Source organism: Somniosus microcephalus, chromosome 3 (assembly GCF_052327205.1).
Source record: "Somniosus microcephalus isolate GS21.2 chromosome 3, FLI_Smic_1.0, whole genome shotgun sequence".
NCBI lineage: Eukaryota > Metazoa > Chordata > Chondrichthyes > Squaliformes > Somniosidae > Somniosus > Somniosus microcephalus.
Window position 1 is genome coordinate 347,569,128 of NC_140989.1, and position 19,736 is coordinate 347,588,863.

At 42.9% G+C, this 19,736-nt stretch overlaps 1 protein-coding gene across 4 annotated transcripts in view; it reads right to left on the reverse strand.

The window, feature by feature from the left end:
• The window catches only part of ccdc18 (coiled-coil domain containing 18), a 183,272-nt gene that overhangs the window by 133,516 nt on the left and 30,020 nt on the right, over nucleotides 1-19,736 (reverse strand). For all 4 annotated transcript variants that reach the window (XM_085983310.1, XM_085983311.1, XM_085983312.1 and 1 more), the window contains 4 exons: nucleotides 9,719-9,828; nucleotides 4,263-4,391; nucleotides 1,815-1,911; nucleotides 1,607-1,728 (listed from right to left, as the gene is read on the reverse strand). In XM_085983310.1, the coding sequence (XP_085839436.1) occupies nucleotides 1,607-1,728; nucleotides 1,815-1,911; nucleotides 4,263-4,391; nucleotides 9,719-9,828 (458 nt within the window). The remainder of the gene's footprint in view (nucleotides 1-1,606; nucleotides 1,729-1,814; nucleotides 1,912-4,262; nucleotides 4,392-9,718; nucleotides 9,829-19,736) is intronic.

The following is a 19,736-nucleotide window of genomic DNA, read 5'->3' on the forward strand; positions in this document are numbered from 1 at the left end:
AGGTTAAGAAAGTGGTTAAAAAAAGCATATGGGATCCTGGGCTTCATAAACAGAGGCATAGAGTACAAAAGCAAGGAAGTTATAAAACACTGGTTGAGCCTCAATTGGAGTATCGTGTCTAATTCTGGGCACCGCACTTTAGGAAGGATGTAAAGGCCTTAGAGAGGGTGCAGAAAAGTTTTACAAGAATGGTTCCAGGGATGGAGGACTTCAGTTACGTGGATAGACTGGAGAAGCTGGGGTTGTTCCCTTTAGAGCAGAGAAGGTTGAGACGAGATTTGATAGAGGTGTTCAATATCATGAGGGGTCTAGACAGAGTAAATGATAGAAATTGTTCCCACTGGCAGAAGGGTCGAGAAGCAGAGGACACAGATTTAAGGTGATTGGCAAAAGAACCAAAGGCGACATGAGAAAAAACTTTTTTACGCAGCGAGTGGTTAGGATCTGGAAAGCACTGCCTGAAAGGGTGGTAGAGGCAGATTCAACTGTGGCTTGCAAAAGGGAATTGGATAAGTACCTGAAGGAATTAAATTTGCAAGGCTACGGGGAACGGGCGGGGGAGTGGGACGAGCTGAAGTGCTCTTGCAGAGAGCCGGCACGGGCTTGATGGCTGAATGGCCTCCTTCTGTGCTGTAACCATTCTATGATTCTAAGTTTCTGGTCAATGGTGATCATCAGTGTGGAGACGGGATATCAATGGTGTCAGAGTCATAATCAAATTCTCAATACAATGTAATAATTTCAAATGATTTAACTCAATATACATGAACCAAATCAGAATATTGCAATCATCATTTAAGACCATGTTATTATTTGACACAAGCAGTAACCAGAGATCTGCTGAAATATCATTTTCTCAGTCAAAAGATCACCTCTCCCGATATATTTTAAACTTAGCTAACCAAGGTTTATTGACTAACCTTGCAACATTTAAGTTCCATATGACACAGCATGGACTTCCAACTTCTATATAATGAAATCTACATGATACTTTAGAAGTGTGTTTTGCTAGACTGAACATGGAAATAAAATCCCCAAAAAAACAAAATTCCACAGCTATATTAAAAAAATATTAGATACAATATACACTTTGTCTAAAGTTATACTACCTTTTTCATATCTATGCAAATCAATTTCGGTGGGCACCAACACAAAAATGGTAGGCTAACTAGAGTCAGTGACATCATTATGACCCTCTCTCAATAGCCAATGGCTAGCAATGGATAAATGTCATCCTTGTCCCTTTTTCTGGCAGGGTGCTCCACTAAAGTCAAGGATTTGGACAACTATTACTTTAATGTCCAGCAAGAGATTACTTGATCAGGGAAAGGCGAATATGAACCTCTCATTCCAAAACAAAGATATCATACAGGAGCACGCCTCTGCATTTCCGAATCCAAAACAGGTAGCCTGTAAAAGGCTCTGCTTGTCAGACTGCCATAAATTTATTGTAGAAAATTGCACCAGTTTTTTTTTTTAATTTAAAAAGAAAGTTAACTCTGGGTCAAAAGTATATGTGCAATTAATCAGCTAAATCAATAGATAAATGCACCGTAAATAAACCATACAATCCAGGAAAGTCATTTTAGAATGATTAAGGGTTAACCTGATTTCCTCCTTCTTGTGTTCCAACTCTTTTTCTAAATTAGTACATTTCTCGAATAACTCTGCTCTGTCCTTATCATAGTGATCCAACCGATTCTGCCAGTCCTCTTCATTAGTTCGAAACTATAATACAAAAGATAAAATAACAGATCAAACATTTCTGCATATTTTATACTTACATTGAACAACTAATGTACGTCCTGCCTCACCATTGTAAATTTTCCCGTAGTCTTTTCCTTGTACCGTATGAAAGCTGCAGAAAGTTCCTCAGCATTAAAGAGGGCTTCATTTCTTTGTTGTTCAGCTCTATTTAAAACATAAAAATAAGTAGTTCCAATTGCCGTGCTAATGACCAACTTTGGCAGCATAATCCTGAAGAACAGAAAAGTCCTACTTTTTTCAACAATACATAGTTCTAGTTTTAAATCACTGGAGCAAAAGTAAAAATGACTGAAGTTTAAGCAAGTCAAAAATTTTCTGAGAAACACATTTGTATTCCCCCATCAAAATTTTCTTTCTGTACACTCTCTCCTCTCAAACGTAGTGGTCCATATTTGAATTCTGTTCCAGTGTCTCCCAAGCTGCTATTCTTTAGTTGGAAGCCCGGACAACAAATGTCAATAGGCCAATCTTACTTGGGGTGTATCACAGCTCGGTCCAATTTGTACTCTCCAGACAACCACACATTTATTTTCCAGAATGGATGACTGGATAAATATTGGGAGCAGAAACCCTGACCAATGTTACCACTCCTAATTTCAGGATATTGGAGGTCAACTGTAATATCCTGTTGGAGATTGACTAACTCAGCACAGACTAAAAGTCAAAATGGGCAATCCTAGTTTGTGTGACTCAGCACTACAACACATGGAAAGCTTCTTTCTATACAAATTCAACTGCCAGCATTTAATCTTTGGTTTACCTGCAACATTTATTATGTAATATGTGAAACATAGGCAAAGTCAGCATCCTGCAAAAAACCTAGATAGCTCATACTCACTATCTAAAACATTTCCATCAGAAATATCTTCAATGATGGGGGTCCTTCCAAGTTTATTTTAATTTTAAGAATAACTGAAAGAATAAAAAAGCCACTTAATATAGACCAGTTCTTCTCCCTCTTTTACCCCACTCACAGGAACCTTGCAGTGTCCTAAATGGCACCCAGCAACTTCTGCAAAGGGTTCCTCTTTCACTGTCATTATCCATATGCTGATGAGTCTTTTGACTTCCTAACTCCCTTCGATCTTTTCTGTATCCAAAACGCAACCAGAGCTGTACATTGTTGGGTTTACTATAACTTCATCACATATGCTGAAACAAATTTTACGTAGTTATACACAATCCTATGCGAGATTCCCTATGCTCAATCTCGTCCACTTGACTGCATCGCTAAAACTTGTTCTCCCATGTTTTTAAACCTTTTAAAACAATCTAATGTTCCATATCCAATACGTAGTGCATTTAATTCGACTAGATTTTTCTGTTCCAGGTGTTATTACAATCTGCCAACCTTATAGATTTCCAAATAAATGCCGTCCAATTGGATCCCCAGGTCTCTTATCCACTCCTCCTGAATTCTGAACAATCCTCTTTCCTCAAATTGTTAGAAAGCATGTGAAACAGAAATTAAAAAGATCCAAACCACTTTTCTTTTCAAGAAAGAGTACTTAAAGTAACAAACTCTCTGGGCTTCCTCTGCCATAGATATCATTCATAGTACAGGAGACTTTGGTTTATCCGGAGGTTGTATGTCCAGAAACCTCGATCTACCGGCAGAAATCAGGAGCTGTTTTGTTAGGTTTTTTTCCTTCTTGTGGCTTTTTTTTCCAACAGTCAGGCTCTGGAAAGTCTCTCTGAAGTTGTTGCTAAGCTACAGAGACGCTTCCAAGGTACGGGCCGACTGTTTAGAAGCTGTTGCTAAGCAACAGTGTTTGTTGTCAGATACGGAGATGAAAACCTCCGTATGCTTCAACATTAATGCTGGTATGTCCGGCAGTTTTGATAGATCGGCAACAGCTCGGTCCTGTTGGTGCCGGATATAACAAAGTTTCCTGTACTTTAATGCATGATACAGCTGGAAACAATTGTAACAGCAACAGAAGAATCAGGAAGACTTTCTAGTTTCTTCAAATGCACATATCACGCCATTTCCCAGCAAGTCACCAATTCCTTTAAGCTCCACCCTCATCCACCCACTAATCCCATATACATCCCACTAAAGTGTCCTTCCTCATTTTGAGGCTTGAATTTTTCCCAAATTGAAACTTTTGCAGACTTCAATAAACTGGATTATGCCACTTTCCACAACTACGACAGCATCCATCAAAACTCAAATACCAAAACTTACTTGAAACACATCTGCTGGCACAATACTCACAGGCATCTGAATTTGCCCATAACATTAGGATTATTTTTGATCTCTTATTCCACGTTATTTTAAATTTGAACTTAAATTCTATATTTTACCAACACAAATTTGGCAGTGTGAACCAGCTTCTCCATTTGCGGAGTTTCAATAAATCACCTGGGAGAATCACTACAACAAGCTCCCAAAAATCTGCTGCATCATTCAACAACTTGCGTTTATATATAGCGCTTTTAACGTAGCAAAGCGTTATTCTGACCAGGAGACACACTCCACGGTTGAATACTACCTCTTTCCTCGTCTACTTTGTTCATAAAGCTCATTCTTCACTCTTTTGCATTCATCGGACAACTTTTCCAGGAGCTTGTCCTTCTCAGCTACCATCCACTGACTCTCCTCCAATTTTTCTTCTGCAACTCTTATTAAGAAAGAAGAAAAAACAGTATTAGCACTACCTTTACTCTGCATCTAAACATTTATGGTATTTTATGCAATGAGAACGTGCTAATTCAACAGCTACATTACAAATGCTTACAACAGATATAATTGATTTTACAGTTACGCTATCAAAAATATACAACATACCACAGACAGAAAAAAAATTGCATCTTTCAAAAAACAACTTAAAATTAGGGCGGCCAATTAATCACAATTAACTAAATTTTTTGGAGATTAATTTTTAAATTACTTAGCTTGAGTAAAGATAGAACTTGCATTTATGTAGCACCTCATTACATCATCCGGATGTCACCAGATGCTTCACAATCAATGATTACTTTTGAAGTGCAGACACTACTAGATAGCATGCGCAGTGCGAGTGGTGGAGAGGGATTGGGGCGGAAGAGACGGTTCCGGGAGGCAGGTATGAGAAGCTGAGTTATTACAGACAGGAAACTCGAACCAAACATCACGTCGAGGAGCGGAGGCAGCAGACCTGAGCCGGAGCGAGAGCGGAGGCGGAGCAAATAAACAGCACGGCAGAGGACGGCCCGAGAGTGGGGGCACGGACCTGAGTAGGAGCAAGAGCGGAGGCGGAGCAAATAAACGGCACGGCAGAGGACGGCCCGAGAGTGGAGGCACGGACCTGAGTGGGAGCAAGAGCGGAGGCGGAGCAAATAAACAGCACGGCAGAGGACGTCCCGAGAGTGGAGGCAACGGACAAAAGAATTTGAAAGAGTGACACCAGAATTAAAAAGTGACATCGGCAGAAGGGAAGGAGCTGATTGGTGAGTAGCTCGTAAATGTTTCTAGTTAATAGTCTACAAAGTAAAGGCATGACAGGACAGCTCAGTCCCATGGAGTGCACATCCTGTGTCATGTGAGAAGTCCTGGATGACCACGTGTGCAGGAAGTGTCGCCAGCTACAGCAGCTCGAGCTCCGGGTTTCGGGAGTATGATATTATAGCTATTACTGAGACATGGCTGAAAGGGCAGGAATGCCAGCTCAACATTCCTGGTTACAGGGTTTTCAGACAAGATAGAGAGGGGGATAAAAAAGGAGGGGGGTCGCAATATTGATTAAAGAAACAATTACAGCTGTGAGGAGGAATGATATCTTAGAAGGATCATCCAACGAGGCCATACGAGTTGAACTTAAAAGCAAAAATGGGGTAATCATACTGCTGGGAGTGTACTATATAGAGCCCCAAACAGTCAGAGGGAGATAGAAGAGCAAATATCACAGAATCACAGAAACCCCACAGTGCAGATAGAGGCCATTTCGGCCCATCGAGCCTGCACCGACACATATCCCACCCGATCCCCGTAACCCCTACACCAACACATATCCCACCCTATCCCTGTAACCCTACGTATTTAATCCCCCTAACACTAAGGGTCAATTTATCATAGCCAATCAACCTAACCCGCACATCTTTGGACTGTGGGAGGAAACCGGACCACCCGGAGAAAACCCACGCAAACACAGGGAGAATGTGCAAACTCCACACAGACAGTCGCCCGAGGCCGGATTCGAACCCGGGTCTCTGGCGCTGTGAGGCAACAGTGCTAACCACTATGCCACCGTGCTACAAATATGTAGGCAAATTTATGAGACGTGCAAAAATAGGGCAGTAATAGTAGGGGATTTCAACTTTCCTAATATTAACTGGGATAAATTTAGTGTGAAAGGTATAGAGGGAGCAGAATTCTTAAAATGTATTCAGGAGAACTTTTTTAGCCAGTATGTAGCAAGCCCAACAAGAGAGAGATTGAGTAAACTAGGCCTGTATTCGCTTGAATTCAGAAGAATGAGAGGGGATCTCATTGAAGCATATAAAATTATTACAGGGCTTGATAGGGTGGATGCTGGGAGAATGTTTCCCTCGGTTGGGGAGTCTAGAACCAGGGGCCACAGCCTCAGGATAAAGGGTAGGCCATTCAGGACTGACATGAGAAGAAATTTCTTCACACAGAGGGTGGTGAATCTTTGGAATTCTCTACCCCAGAGGGCTGTGGAGGCTCAGTCATTGGGTACAGGAAACTTTCGTTTAACCGGAGGTTAAATGTCCGGAAAGCTCCATCCACCAGCAAAATTCAGGAGCCGTTTCCTATAAGTTTTTTTACTTCTCGTTGCTTTTTTTCCCCCAGTCAGGCTCTGCAAGGTCTAGCTGAAGCTGTTGCTTAGCTACAGAGACGCTTTTAAGCTGCGGCCGACTGTTTTGAAGCTGTTGCTAAGCAACAGGGTTTGTTGATTCACACGGAGCTCAAAAGCTCCGTATGTTTTAACATTAGTGCTGGTTTCTACGGCAGTTTTGATGGTACGGCACCAGCTCGGTCCCGTCAGTGCCGGATACCAGAAAGTTTCCTGTATATTCAAAACAGAAGTCGATAGATTTCTGACTAGTAAGTGCATCAAGGGATATGGTGATAGGGCCGGTGAATGGAATTGAGGCAGAAGATCAACCATGATCTCACTGAATGGCGGAGCAGGCTCGAAGGGCCAAATGGCCTACTCCTGCTCCTATTTCTTATGTTCTTATGAGAGGGGGTGGTTCTGGACCTAGTTTTAGGGAATGAAGCTGGGCAGGTGGAAAGGGCAACAGTGGGAGAGCATGTTGGTGGTAGTGATCATAATTCAGTTAGATTTATCATAGTTATGGAAAAGGACAAGGATAGACCAAGAATAAAAGTTCTCAATTGGGGGAAAAGCTAATTTTACTAAGCCGAGATGTGATTTAGCCAAAGTGGACTGGAGACAGGTAAATCAGTGGCAGAGCAGTGGAAGGCATTCAAGGAGGAGATAGTGAGGGTTCAGAGCAAGTATGTTCCCTTAACGAAAATGGATGGGACTAACGAATCTAGAGCTCCTTGGATGTCAAGGGGCATACAGGGAAGGATAAAGAAAAATAGGAAAGCTCATGACAGATACCGAGGGCTCAATACTGCAGAAACCCTAGAGGAGTATAGAAAGTGCAGGGGTGAAATTAAAAAGGGAATTAGGAAAGTAAAGAGTGGGCATGAAAATATATTGGCAAGTAAATCAAGGAAAACCCAAAGATGTTTTATAAATACATTAAAAGCAAGAGGATAACTAAAGTAAGAGTAGGGCCTATTAGGGATCATAAAGGTAACCTGTGTGTGGAGGCGGAAGACAAGGGTATGGTTTTTAATGAATACTTTGCGTCTATTTTCACAAAAGAGAGGGACGATGCAGAAATTGCAATTAGGGAGGAGGAGTGTGAAATATTAGATGAAATAAACAGTGAAAGAGGAAGTATTAAGGGGTTTAGCACCTTTGAAAGTGCATAAATCCCCAGGCCCGGATGAAATGTATCCCAGACTGTTAAGAGAAGCAAGAGAGGAAATAGCAGAGGCTCTGACCATCATTTTCCAATCCTCTCTGGCTACAGGTGTGGTGCCAGAGGACTGGAGGACTGCAAATGTGTTACCATTGTTTAAAAAGGAAGAAAGGGAAAGACTGAGTAATTATAGGTCAGTCAGCCTAACCTCGGTGGCGGGAATATTGTTGAAAAAAATTCTGAGGGACAGGATAAATCTTCATTTAGAAAGACACGGATTAATCAGGGACAGTCAGCATGGATTTGTTACGGGAAGGTCATGTCTGACTAACTTGATTGAATTTTTTGAGGAGGGAACATGGAGGGTCGATGAGGGTAGTGCGTTTGATGTAGTCTATATGGATTTTAGCAAGGCTTTTGATAAGGTCCCGCATGGCAGACTGGTCACGAAAGTAAAAGCCCATGGGATCCAAGGTAAAGTGGCAAGTTGGATCCAAAATTGGCTCAGAGGCAGGAAACAAAGGGTAATGGTCGAAGGGTGTTTTTGTGACTGGAAGGGTGTTTCTAGTGGGGTTCCGCAGGGCTCAGTACTGGGTCCTTTGCTTTTTGTGGTATATATCAATGATTTGGACTTGAATGTAGGAAGTATGATTAAGAAGTTTGCAGAAGATACAAAAATTGACCGTGTGGTTGATAATGAAGAAGAAAGCTGTAGACTGCAGGAAGATATCAATGGACTGGTCAGGTGGGCAGAACAGTGACAAATGGAATTCAATCTGGAGAAGTGTGAGGTAATGCATTTGGGGAGGGCTAACAAGGCAAGGGAATATACAATAAATGGTAGAACACTGAGAAGTGCAGAGGATCAGTGGGACCTTGGAGTATATGTCCACAGATCCCTGAAGGTAGCAGGACAGGCAGATAAGGTGGTTAAGAAGGCATATGGGATACTTGCCTTTATTAGCCGAGGCATAGAATATAAGAGCAGGGAGATTATGCTTGACCTGTATAAAACACTAGTTAGGCCGCAGCTAGAATACTGCGTGCAGTTCTGGTCACATTACAGGAAGGATGTGATTGCACTAGAGAAGGTGTAGAGGAGATTTATGAGGATGTTGCCTGGGCTGGGGAATTTTAGCTACGAGGAAAGATATGCTAGGCTGGGGTTGTTTTCTTTGGAACAGAGGAGGCTGAGGGGAGCCCTAACTGAGGTGTATAAAATTATGGGGGGCCCAGATAGATTGGATAGGAATGACCTATTTCCCTCAGCAGAGAGGTCGATAACCAGGGGTCATAGATTTAAAGTAATTGGTAGGAGGTTTAGAGGAGATTTGAGGAGGTTTCTTTTCACCCAGAGGGTGGTGGGGGTCTGGAACTCACTGCCTGAAAGGGTGGTACAGGCAGAGACCCTCATCACATTTAAAACGTACTTGGACATGCACCTGAAGTGCCATAACTTACAAGGCTACGGACCAAGTGCTGGAAAGTGGGATTAGGTTGGATAGCTCTTTGTCGGCCGGCACGGACAAGATGGGCCGAATGGCCTCTTTCTGTGCTGTAAATTTCTATGGTTCTATGATAGACAAACACAGCAGCCAATTTGTGCACAGCAAGTCTTAAATTGTAAATGAAAAGAACGCTCATTTAATCTGTTGTTGGGCCAGGGAAGAATGTTGGCCAGACACCAGGAGAACTTTGTGCTCGACTTTGACTAGAGCAATGGCATATTTAGCATCCACATGAACAAGTGGACAGGGCTTCATTTAATGTCTCATCTGAAAGACGGCACCTCCAACAATGCAGGGATCCCTCAGTATTAATTATGTGGTTGAGCCTTGAACCCGTAACCTTTTGACTCAAGGAAGAATGCTACTGGGCAGTGCAGGTATACTCCTGCACACAAGAGGCTCAGAGTGACCAGCACTGCTGTAACTGAGAATATCGAAGGCTGACCCAAAACTTGTAATACCTAACAAAAAAACTGCACCACAACTCTGCAAATTACCTGAGTGCTTTTTCTTGAGCCTCTACTTCTGCCTCCAAACCCAAGATATCTTCATTTAGCTGAGAAATATGATGTGCCTTTTCATTAATAGATGGTTCAAGATGACAAAACTGAAAGTAAAATATTAAAAAAATAATAATTTTCAGGTTGCTTTTCAACACAGATTAAATCAAATACATGAATTGAACACCCCAACCCCCTCCTCTTGTAAAACATTTTCTCCTGCCTCAATAAGCTCTTTTTCTCAACACCATTTCCTAAACAATGTGGGCAGTCAACTTGATCTCAGTGCTGTGTAAAAGCTACCAAATTAATCATCTGAACCAACTATGAAAACTCCTGCACATGTCCTGACAAAATGATCCATTCTTCCATTATGAAAGCATCTCACCTCTACTCAACAAGTCAGGCCTTGAACCAAGGGACACATATACACAAATTAGACACTGCTGGTGGATTTAACTCATCCATTGAGATCTTCCTAACAATGGCTAGGAAGCAAATACTACAGGCTCATCTTACTTCTACTCCAAACCCAATTCTGAAGACTCGAAGAGATAACATGAATCAGTAACTGAAGGTATAGCTCCTTCATGCCTAAGTAGTACATGGTGAGCTACAATTATGATAAATACTAATTACCCAAATCTATTTGCTGAGTCTTTCTTACTTGCATTTCATAGTCTGAACGGTTGACTGCTTGACCCCTTGCCAGAAGATTACAACTTTTTGAAAACCAGGACTGCTTGTGACTCAAACATGAACGGGAGAAATTCGCCAAAGTAAACTTGCTAAGTTCCTGTGGTTTCAAAGTTTACATTGGACAACATATTAGTCTGTTTACTCCCTGGACAAGGAGCAGTCTTCATGACCACTTGAACACGAAGGGCTTTTGAACAAAAAGAAACAGCTGCACCACAAGAACAGGGTATTTTCAGTACAGAGTATTTAAAGGGGATCTAAAATTTACATCACAGATATCAGTCATAACAATTCAAAGTGGTCACTAGGCATATTTAGCCTCTTTGTATCAATTATACTGGAAGGTGGGGAAGCAGTAGAAATAGCATTAAAATAAATAGGATTCAAATGTTGTCGCACACGTCTTAAATGATACGATACATCACCTCAAGTTAATGCCACCACAAGTAGTCTATCCAAATGGTTTATAACTCTAAAACCTGTTTCTGAACACAACCCAAGTTTGCAGGACAAAAACATATAATTATACAGATAATTATTTTTCAAAGTTCAAGAGGACAGAACACCCAGAATCGCACTTTATTTGTAATCCTAGTGACAACACTCCCTCGCTAAAACCCTTATTCTCATGTAAAGGATCCTAAGCATGTCCGCCAAAGCTGACTTCAACAGAATTTCTTCAAAAAGCAGTACAATTTACTCCTGTTCCAAAAATCATTGCATGCTTTAAAGGACTATTAGGCTCCTCCCTCAATGACCCAGTGTCCAATGCAGTGGTAGAGGAAGAGGGTCAGGCTCCAGTGCGGAGGAAGCAAAGCAAGCAGCTAGGTGCTGCATATAAAACAGGAGCCCTGAAAGTCTAGAAAATCCACGAGCAGACCAATGCACCAATTCCCAGGTCTGCAGGAACCTGGAACTCAACTTATATTGGGCTTTTCATAGAGAGTGCATCAGACATACAAATTTATTTATGCATTCATTTTTTTTTGCGAACACCAAGGGAAATACACATTACTGTAAAAGAACATACCTAGAAGGTTCAGCAACAGGACCTTTTAATGTACATACCTTCAAGCATAGAATCATACAGCACAGAATGAGGCCACTCGGCCCGTCGTGCATGTGCCGGCTGTTTAAAAGAGCCATCCAATTAGTCCCACTGCCCTGCTCTTCACAGATCACAGATCACAGAAACCCCACAGTGCAGATAGAGGCCATTTCGGCCCATCGAGCCTGCACCGACACATATCCCACCCGATCCCCGTAACCCCTACACCAACACATATCCCACCCCACGTATTTAATCTCCCTACCACTAAGGGTCAATTTATCACAGCCAATCAACCTAACCCGCACATCTTTGGACTGTGGGAGGAAACCGGAGCACCCGGAGGAAACCCACGCAAACACGGGGAGAATGTGCAAACTCCACACAGACAGTCACCCGAGGCCGGATTCAAACCCGGGTCCCTGGCGCTGTGAGGCAACAGTGCTAACCACTATGCCACCATGCTGCCCATAGCCCTGCAAGTATTTATACAATTCCTATTGAATCTGCTTCCACCACCCTTTCAGGCAATGCACTCCAGATCATCATAACTCTCTGCATAAAAAATATTCTCCGTATCTCCCCTCTGGCTCTTTTACCAATTACCTTAAATCTGTGTCCTCTAGTTACTGACCCTCCTGCCAGTGGAAACAGTTTCTCCCTACTTACTCTATCAACACCCCTCATCATTTTGAATACCTCTATTAAATCTCCCCTTAATCTTCTCTGCTCAAAGTAGAACAATCCCAGCATTCCTACTCTATCCATATAACTGGAGCCCCTCATCCCGGGTAGCATTCTGGTAAATCTCCTCTGCACCCTTTCCAAGGCCTTGACATCCTTCCAAAAAGTGTGGTGCCCAGACTTGGACACAATACTCCAGCTGAGGCCTAACAAGTGGTTTGTAAAGGTTTAGCACTCTATGCCACTATTATTAAAGCCAAGGATCCCAAAATGCCTTATCAACTTGTCCTGCCACCTTCAAAGATGTGTGTACGTAAAACCCCAGGTCTCTCTGTTCCTGCACCCCCTTTAAAATTATACCATTTAGTTTATATTGCCTCCTCATTCTTCCTTCCAAAATTTATCATTAAATTTCATCTGCACATGTCTGCCCATTTCATCAGTCTGTCTATGTCCTCCTGAAGTCTGTTACTATCCTCCTCACTGTTTACTACATTTCCGAGTTTTAGGTTATCTACAGACTTTGAAATTATGCCCTATATACCCAAGTCCAGGTCATTAATATATCAAAAAGAGCAGAGTACCAAACACCGACCCCTGGGAGACACCACTGCACACTTCCCTCCAGTCTGAAAAACAACCATTCACCCCTACTCTCTACTTTCTGCCCCTTAGCCAATTTAGTATCCATGCTCCCACTCCCCTATTTCAAAGAACTCAATCAAGTTTGCTGGACATGATTTGCCTTTAACAAATTCGTGCTGGCTGTCATATATTAACTCGTGTTTTTCCAAGTGAAAATTAATTTTGTCCCATATTATTGTCTCTAAATGTTTCCCCACCACCGACATTAGGCTGACTGGCCTATAGTTCCTCGGTTTATCCCTTTCTTTTTGAACAGGGATGTAACATTTGCAACCCTCCTGTCCCCTGGCACCATTCCCATATCCAAGGAAAAATGAAATATTGTGACTAGAGCTCTATTTCCATCCTCACTTCCCTCAAAAATCTAGGATGCATCCCATCGGACTGGGCGGCTTTTCTACTTTGAGCGCTGTCTACCTTTTAAGGAGCTCCTTTTTATCAATTTTTATTTGAACCAATTTCTCTACTACCTCCTCTTTTACTGTGACATTCAAAACAAGTTAAAAAGAATGCTCTAACTTTGCAAATGCTTTTGTGTGTTACATATATTTAGGTTGGTCAATCTGTTTTCTGTAAAAACTCAGTAAAGTCAAAGGATATAACATGGCTCAGTGGGTAGCACCTCACCTCTAAGTCAGAAGGTTGTGGGTTCAAGTCCCACTCCAGAGACTTGAGCACAAAAATCTAGGCTGACACTCCAGTGCAGTACTGAGGGAGTACTGCACTGTCAGAGGTGCCATCTTTCAGATGAAACATTAAACCGAGGCCCCATCTGCCTTCTCAGGTAGACGTAAAAGATCCCATGGCACTATTTCAAAGAAGAGCAGCGGAGTTCTCCCCGGTGTCCTGGCCAATACTTATCCCTCAATCAACATAACAAAAACAGATGATCTGGTCATTATCACATTGCTGTTTGTGGGAGCTTGCTGTGCGCAAATTGGCTGCCACGTTCCCTACATTACAACAGTGACTACACTTCAAAAAATACTTCATTGGCTGTAAAGTGCTCTGGGACATCCGGTGGTCATGAAAGGCGCTATATAAATGCAAGTCTCTTATTTCTTTTTTTACACTTGAATTAAAAATTTACATTTTCATGTAAATTGAAGAAAATCATTGAGGAAAAATCAAGTGACCATAACATTTAATAGAATCATAGAAATTTATGGCACCAAAGGAGGCCATTCGGCCCATCATGTCTGCTCCGGTCCAAAGAGAACTATCCATATCTGGCTACAGGCGTGGTGCCAGAGGACTGGAGGACTGATAACGTAGTGCCATTGTTTAAAAAGGGAGAAAGGGATAGACCGAGTAATTACAGGCCAGTCAGTCTAACCTCGGCAGTGGGAAAATTATTGGAAAAGATTCTGAGGGACCGTATAAAAAATAATTTAGAAAGTCACTAATTAATCAAGGACAGTCAGCATGGATGTTAAGGGAAGGTCATGTCTGACTAATTCCACTTTCCAGCTGTCAGTAGCCTTGCAGGTTACGGCACTTCAAGTCCATGTCCAAGTACTTTAAAATGTGATGAGGGTTTCTGCCTCTACCACCCTTTCAGGCAGTGAGTTCCAGATCCCCACCACTCTCTGGGTGAAAACATTTCTCCTCAACTCCCCTTAATCCTTCTGCCAATTACTTTAAATCTGTGCCCCCTGGTTATTGACCTCTCTGCTAAGTGAAATAGGTGCTTCCTATCCAGTCTCTCTCAGCCCCTCATAATTTTATACACCTCAATTAAGTCTCCCCTCGGCCTCCTCTGTTCCAAAGAAAACAACCTCAGCCTGTCCAATCTTTCCTCATAGCTAAAATTCTCCAGTCCTGGCAACATCCTCGTAAATCTCCTCTGTACCCTCTCACATCTTTCCTGTATTGTGGTGACCAGAACTGGAAGCAGTACTCTAGCTGTGGCCTAAATAGTGTTATATACAGTCTCTGCTCTTGCCTTCATTAGCCAAGGCATAGAATGTAAGTATCCCATATGCCTTCTTAACCACCTTATCTACCTGTCCTGCTACCTTCAGGGATCTGTGGACATGCACTCCAAGGTCCCTCTGTTCTTCTACACTTCTCAGTATCCTACCATTCCCTTGCCTTGTTAGCCCTCCCCAAATGCATTACCTCACACCTCCCTGGATTGAATTTCAATTGCCACTTTTCTGCCCACCTGACCAGTCCATTGATGTCTTCCTGCAGTCTACAGCTATCTTCCTCACTATCAACCACACAGCCTATTTTTGTATCATCTGCAAACTTCTTAATCATGCCCCCCTACATTGAAATCTAAATCACTGATATATACCACAAAAAGCAAGGGACCTAGTACTGAGCCCTGTGGAACCCCACTGGAAACAACCTTCCAGTCACAAAAACACCCTTCGACCATTACCCTTTGCCTTTTGCCACTGAGCCAATTTTCTCTTGGATCCCATGGGCTTTTACTTTTCTGACCAACCTGCCATGTGGGACCTGGTCAAAGGCCTTGCTAAAATCCATGTAGACTATATCAAATGCACTACCCTCATTGACCCTCCTCAAAAAATTCAATGAAGTTAGTCAGACATGACCTTCCCTTAACATCCATGCTGACTGTTCTTGATTAATTAGTGACTTTCTAAATTATTTTTTATACTGTCCCTCAGAATCTTTTCCAATAATTTTCCCACTGCCGAGGTTAGGCTGACTGGCCTGTAATTACTCGGTCTATCCCTTTCGCCCTTTTTAAACAATGGCACTACGTTATCAGTCCTCCAGTCCTCTGGCACCACGCCTGTAGCCAGAGTGAATTGGAAAATGATAGCAGAGGCTCTGCTATCTCCTCCCTTGCCTCTCTTAACATTTCATCCAGGCCTGGTGATTTATCTACTTTCAAAGATGCTAAACCTCTTAATGCTTCCTCTCTCACTATGTTTATCCCATCTAATATTTCACACTCCTCCTCAACTACAATGGCCCAGAAATTTGGGTCTCCACGGGTGAGTACGCACGGGGTACTCACCTGTAGGCCCAATGGAAGTGCCGGTTTCGTGCATGCACTGCGCATGCGCAGGAAACCGGAACTTCCATTCCCTTAAAGGAAAGGGTTCAGAGGTCGAACGCATACGCCGGAGAGGCAGCGCGTGCGCATGGAACTTACAAGTTTTTTGCAGGTTTCTCCGGGAGGGTAAGTCTCCAGGAGTTACACATGTAAAAAGTAGGCGCAAGGCCTGCTTTTACATAAGAACATAAGAAGTAGGAGCAGGAGTAGGCCGGAGTAGGCCATATGGCCCCTCGGGCCTGCTCCGCCATTCAATAGGATCATGGCTGATCCGAATCTAGACTCACGTCCACTTCCCTGCCCTCTCCCCGTAACCCCTAATTCCCTTATCTGCTAGGAAACTGTCTATCTCCATTTTAAATTTATTTAATGTTGCAGCTTCCACAGCTCTCTGGGGTAGCAAATTCCATAGATTTACTACTCTCTGAGTGAAGAAGTTTCTCCTCATCTCAGTTTTGAAAGGGCAGCCCCTTATTCTTAGATTATGCCCCCTAGTTCTAGTCTCACCCATCAGTGGAAACATCCTCCCCGCATCCACCCGATCAAGCCCCCTCACAATCTTATATGTTTCGATAAGATCGCCTCTCATTCTTCTGAACTCCAATGAGTAGAGTCCCAACCTACTCAACCTTTCCTCATACGTCAACCCCCTCATCTCCGGAATCAACCGAGTGAACCTTCTCTGAACCGCCTCGAGAGCAAGTATATCTTTTCTTAAATATGGAAACGAAAACTGCATGCAGTATTCCAGGTGTGGCCTCACCAATACCCTGTATAACTGCAGCAAGACTTCCCTGTTTTTATACTCCATCCCCCTTGCAATAAAAGCCAAGATTCCATTGGCCTTCCTGATCACCTGCTGCACCTGCATACTAACTTTTTGTGTTTCATGCACCAGGACCCCCAGATCCCTTTGTACCGTAGCACTTTGCAGTTTCTCTCCATTTAGATAATAACTTGCTCTTTGATTTTTTCTGCCAAAGTGCATAACCTCACACTTTCCAACATTATATTGCATTTGCCAAATCTCTGCCCACTCACTTAGCCTGTCTATGTCCTTTTGCAGGTTTTTTATGTCATCCTCACTCATTGCTTTCCCTCCCATCTTTGTATCGTCAGCAAACTTGGATATGTTGCACTCGGTCCCTTCCTCCAAATCGTTAATATAGATTGTAAAGAGTTGGGGTCCCAGCACTGACCAAGGTAAGTGGTGAATTAATTAAAATTAAAACATTTTTTCCACAGGTTTATTATTTTTAAATACTTCAAAGAAAGGTAAGTTTATTTTTAGCCCTGTTAGAAAATGTAATTAATTTTTTCAAAAATTTAAATTATTGTTTAATAGTTATTTTATGTAATTTATAGTTATTTTAAAAATGTGATATTTTTAAAAAATGTATTTGAAGTTTTAGTGATGTTTTGGGGCTTATAGTATTTATAGTTTTGACAGCTCTTCCTGTCAATTTTATGAATGGGCATTTCCCTGCTGCCATTGGCTCCCCATGGCCCACGTGATCTCAGGGGACGCATCGAACTAACTGCGCCCCTGGGGTACGCAAGCACTGCGCGCCGGCAGTTGGAGGAGGCCCAGGATCGGAATCCCACGTGGGACCACAGCTCAACGGCCAGTGCGCTAGGTAAGTGCAGATCGGAGGCTTGCACCCACGGGAAGCCTCCGACCTGAATTTCTGGGCCAATGTCTGCATCGTCCCTCACTTCTGTGAAGATAGACGCAAAATATTCATTAAGAACCATACCCATGTCTTCCACCTCCACGCATAGATTATTTTTTTGGTCTCAAGTAGGCCCTACTCTGTCCTTAGTTATTCTCTTGCTCTTTATGTATTTATAAAACATCTTTGGGTTTTCCTTGATTATACTTGCCAATATTTTTTCATGCCCTCTCTTTGCTTTCCTAATTTCCTTTTTAATTTCACCCCTGCACTTTCTATACTCCTCTAGGCTTTCTGTAGTATTGAGCTCTCAGTATCTGACAAAAGCTTCCCTTTTTTTCCCTTATCCTACTGGATGTCAAGGAGCATATCTTGACATCCAGGGGGCTCTAGATTTGGGAGTCCCACCCTTTTTCTTTGTGGGTACTTATTTGCTCTGGGCCCTCACTATCTCCTCCTTGAATGCCTCCCACTGCTCCGACACCGATTTACTTTCAAGTTGCTGTTTTCAGTCCACATTTGCTAATTCACATCTCAGCTTCGTAAAATTGGCCTTTCCCCAATTGAGAACTTTTACACCTAGTCTATCTTTGTCCTTTTCCACAACTATGCTAAATCTAACTGAATTATGATCACTACCACCAAAATATTCTCCCACTGATACCCCTTCCACCTGCCCACCTACTGAGGAAGACTGTGACAAAATGCAAGAAGACATGAATACATTTGCAGAATGGGTGTGTAATTGGCAAATGAATTTCAACACAGGCAACTGTGAGGTGGTGCATTTTGGTAGGAAGAATAAGGAGGCCACATACTCCTTGGAAAACAAGAGTCTAAATGGGTAGAGGAGCAAAGGGATCTAGGGGTACAGTTAGACAAATCACTATAAGTAGCAACGATAATAAGGCCATTAAAAAAGGGGTTCATTTCTAGAGGGATAGAATTGAAAAGCAGAGAAGTTATGTTAAACGTATAGAACCTTGGTTAGACCACAGTTGGAGTACTGTGCAGAGTTCTGGGGCTAGATTTTCGTGGAGCCGTCAGGCGGGGTTTCAGGCGTGTGGGGGGGGGGGGATCCCGAATTTGGGGGTCCCGACACCATCCCGCCCAAAACCCCGCCCCACGTAAGTTTCAGGGGCGGCGGGTACCTGCCCCGCACTGGGACCCGCCGAAACCAGGCGGGAAGGGATTAGTGCCAATTAACTGCCTATTAACAGGTAGTTAACAGGCAGTTTTTAGCCTAATCCCTATTTTGAGGGGTTTTGTGTGGGTTTCCCGACAGCTCCAAACCACGCCAGGTTAGAGCAGGCGGGCCGTCGGGTTGCAGGAGTTAGAGGGGTCGCGATGTCGGTGTTCAGGTGAGTGATGGGTGCATGAGTGCAAAGGTAAGTGTGTTTGGTGTGTCTAAAGTGTGTAAAGAACTTTTACTTACCTGTACTTACCTCTACAGCCTTTCTTCCTGTAGCTGTCGGGAGCGCATCACTCAGCCGGAACTTAAAGTTGAATGGCTGCGATCTGTCAAAAGTGACAGCCTTCAGCTTTGAGTGCCGGTGAGAGTTCTAACTGAGTCTGTGCAGAATGACTCATGGTAGAACTCAGACTGTCAGTGTTTCACAGCTTCAAACAGCTGTGAGACACTGATATTTCATCTGTCAAAAACTCTTGATGAAATTGCAGTCTGTGACATCACCTGTTGTCGGGTGGCCCTTAATTGGCCTGCTGAACCCGCTGGGCGGGCTCAACAAGGTCAATCAAGGGAAAATGCGCGGATTGGCCGGACGCCGAAGTAGGTGGGTCAAAAACCCGAAAGGGGAAGTCCCGCCTTCTTCCCGACAGGTTTGGCAAAATCTACTCCCTGGTCTCCATATTATATAAAAAGTATATAGAGGCACTGGAGAAGGTGCAAAAACCAGAACTGAGAGGTTATACCCATCAAGAAAGAATGAACAGGCTGGGGCTCTTTTCTCTAGAAAAGGGAAGGCTGAGAGGTGACCTGATAGAGGTTGTTAAGATTATGAAAGGGATTAGTAGGGTAGATGTAGAGAAGATGTTTCCACTTGTGGGAGAATCCAAAACTAGAGGCCCTAAACACAAGATAATCCAATAGGGAATTCAGGAGAAACTTATTTACCCAGAGTAGAGATTGGTTAGAATGTGGAACTCACTACCACAAGGAGTAGTTGAGGCAAATAGCATAGATGCATTTGAAAGAAAGAATTTGCATTT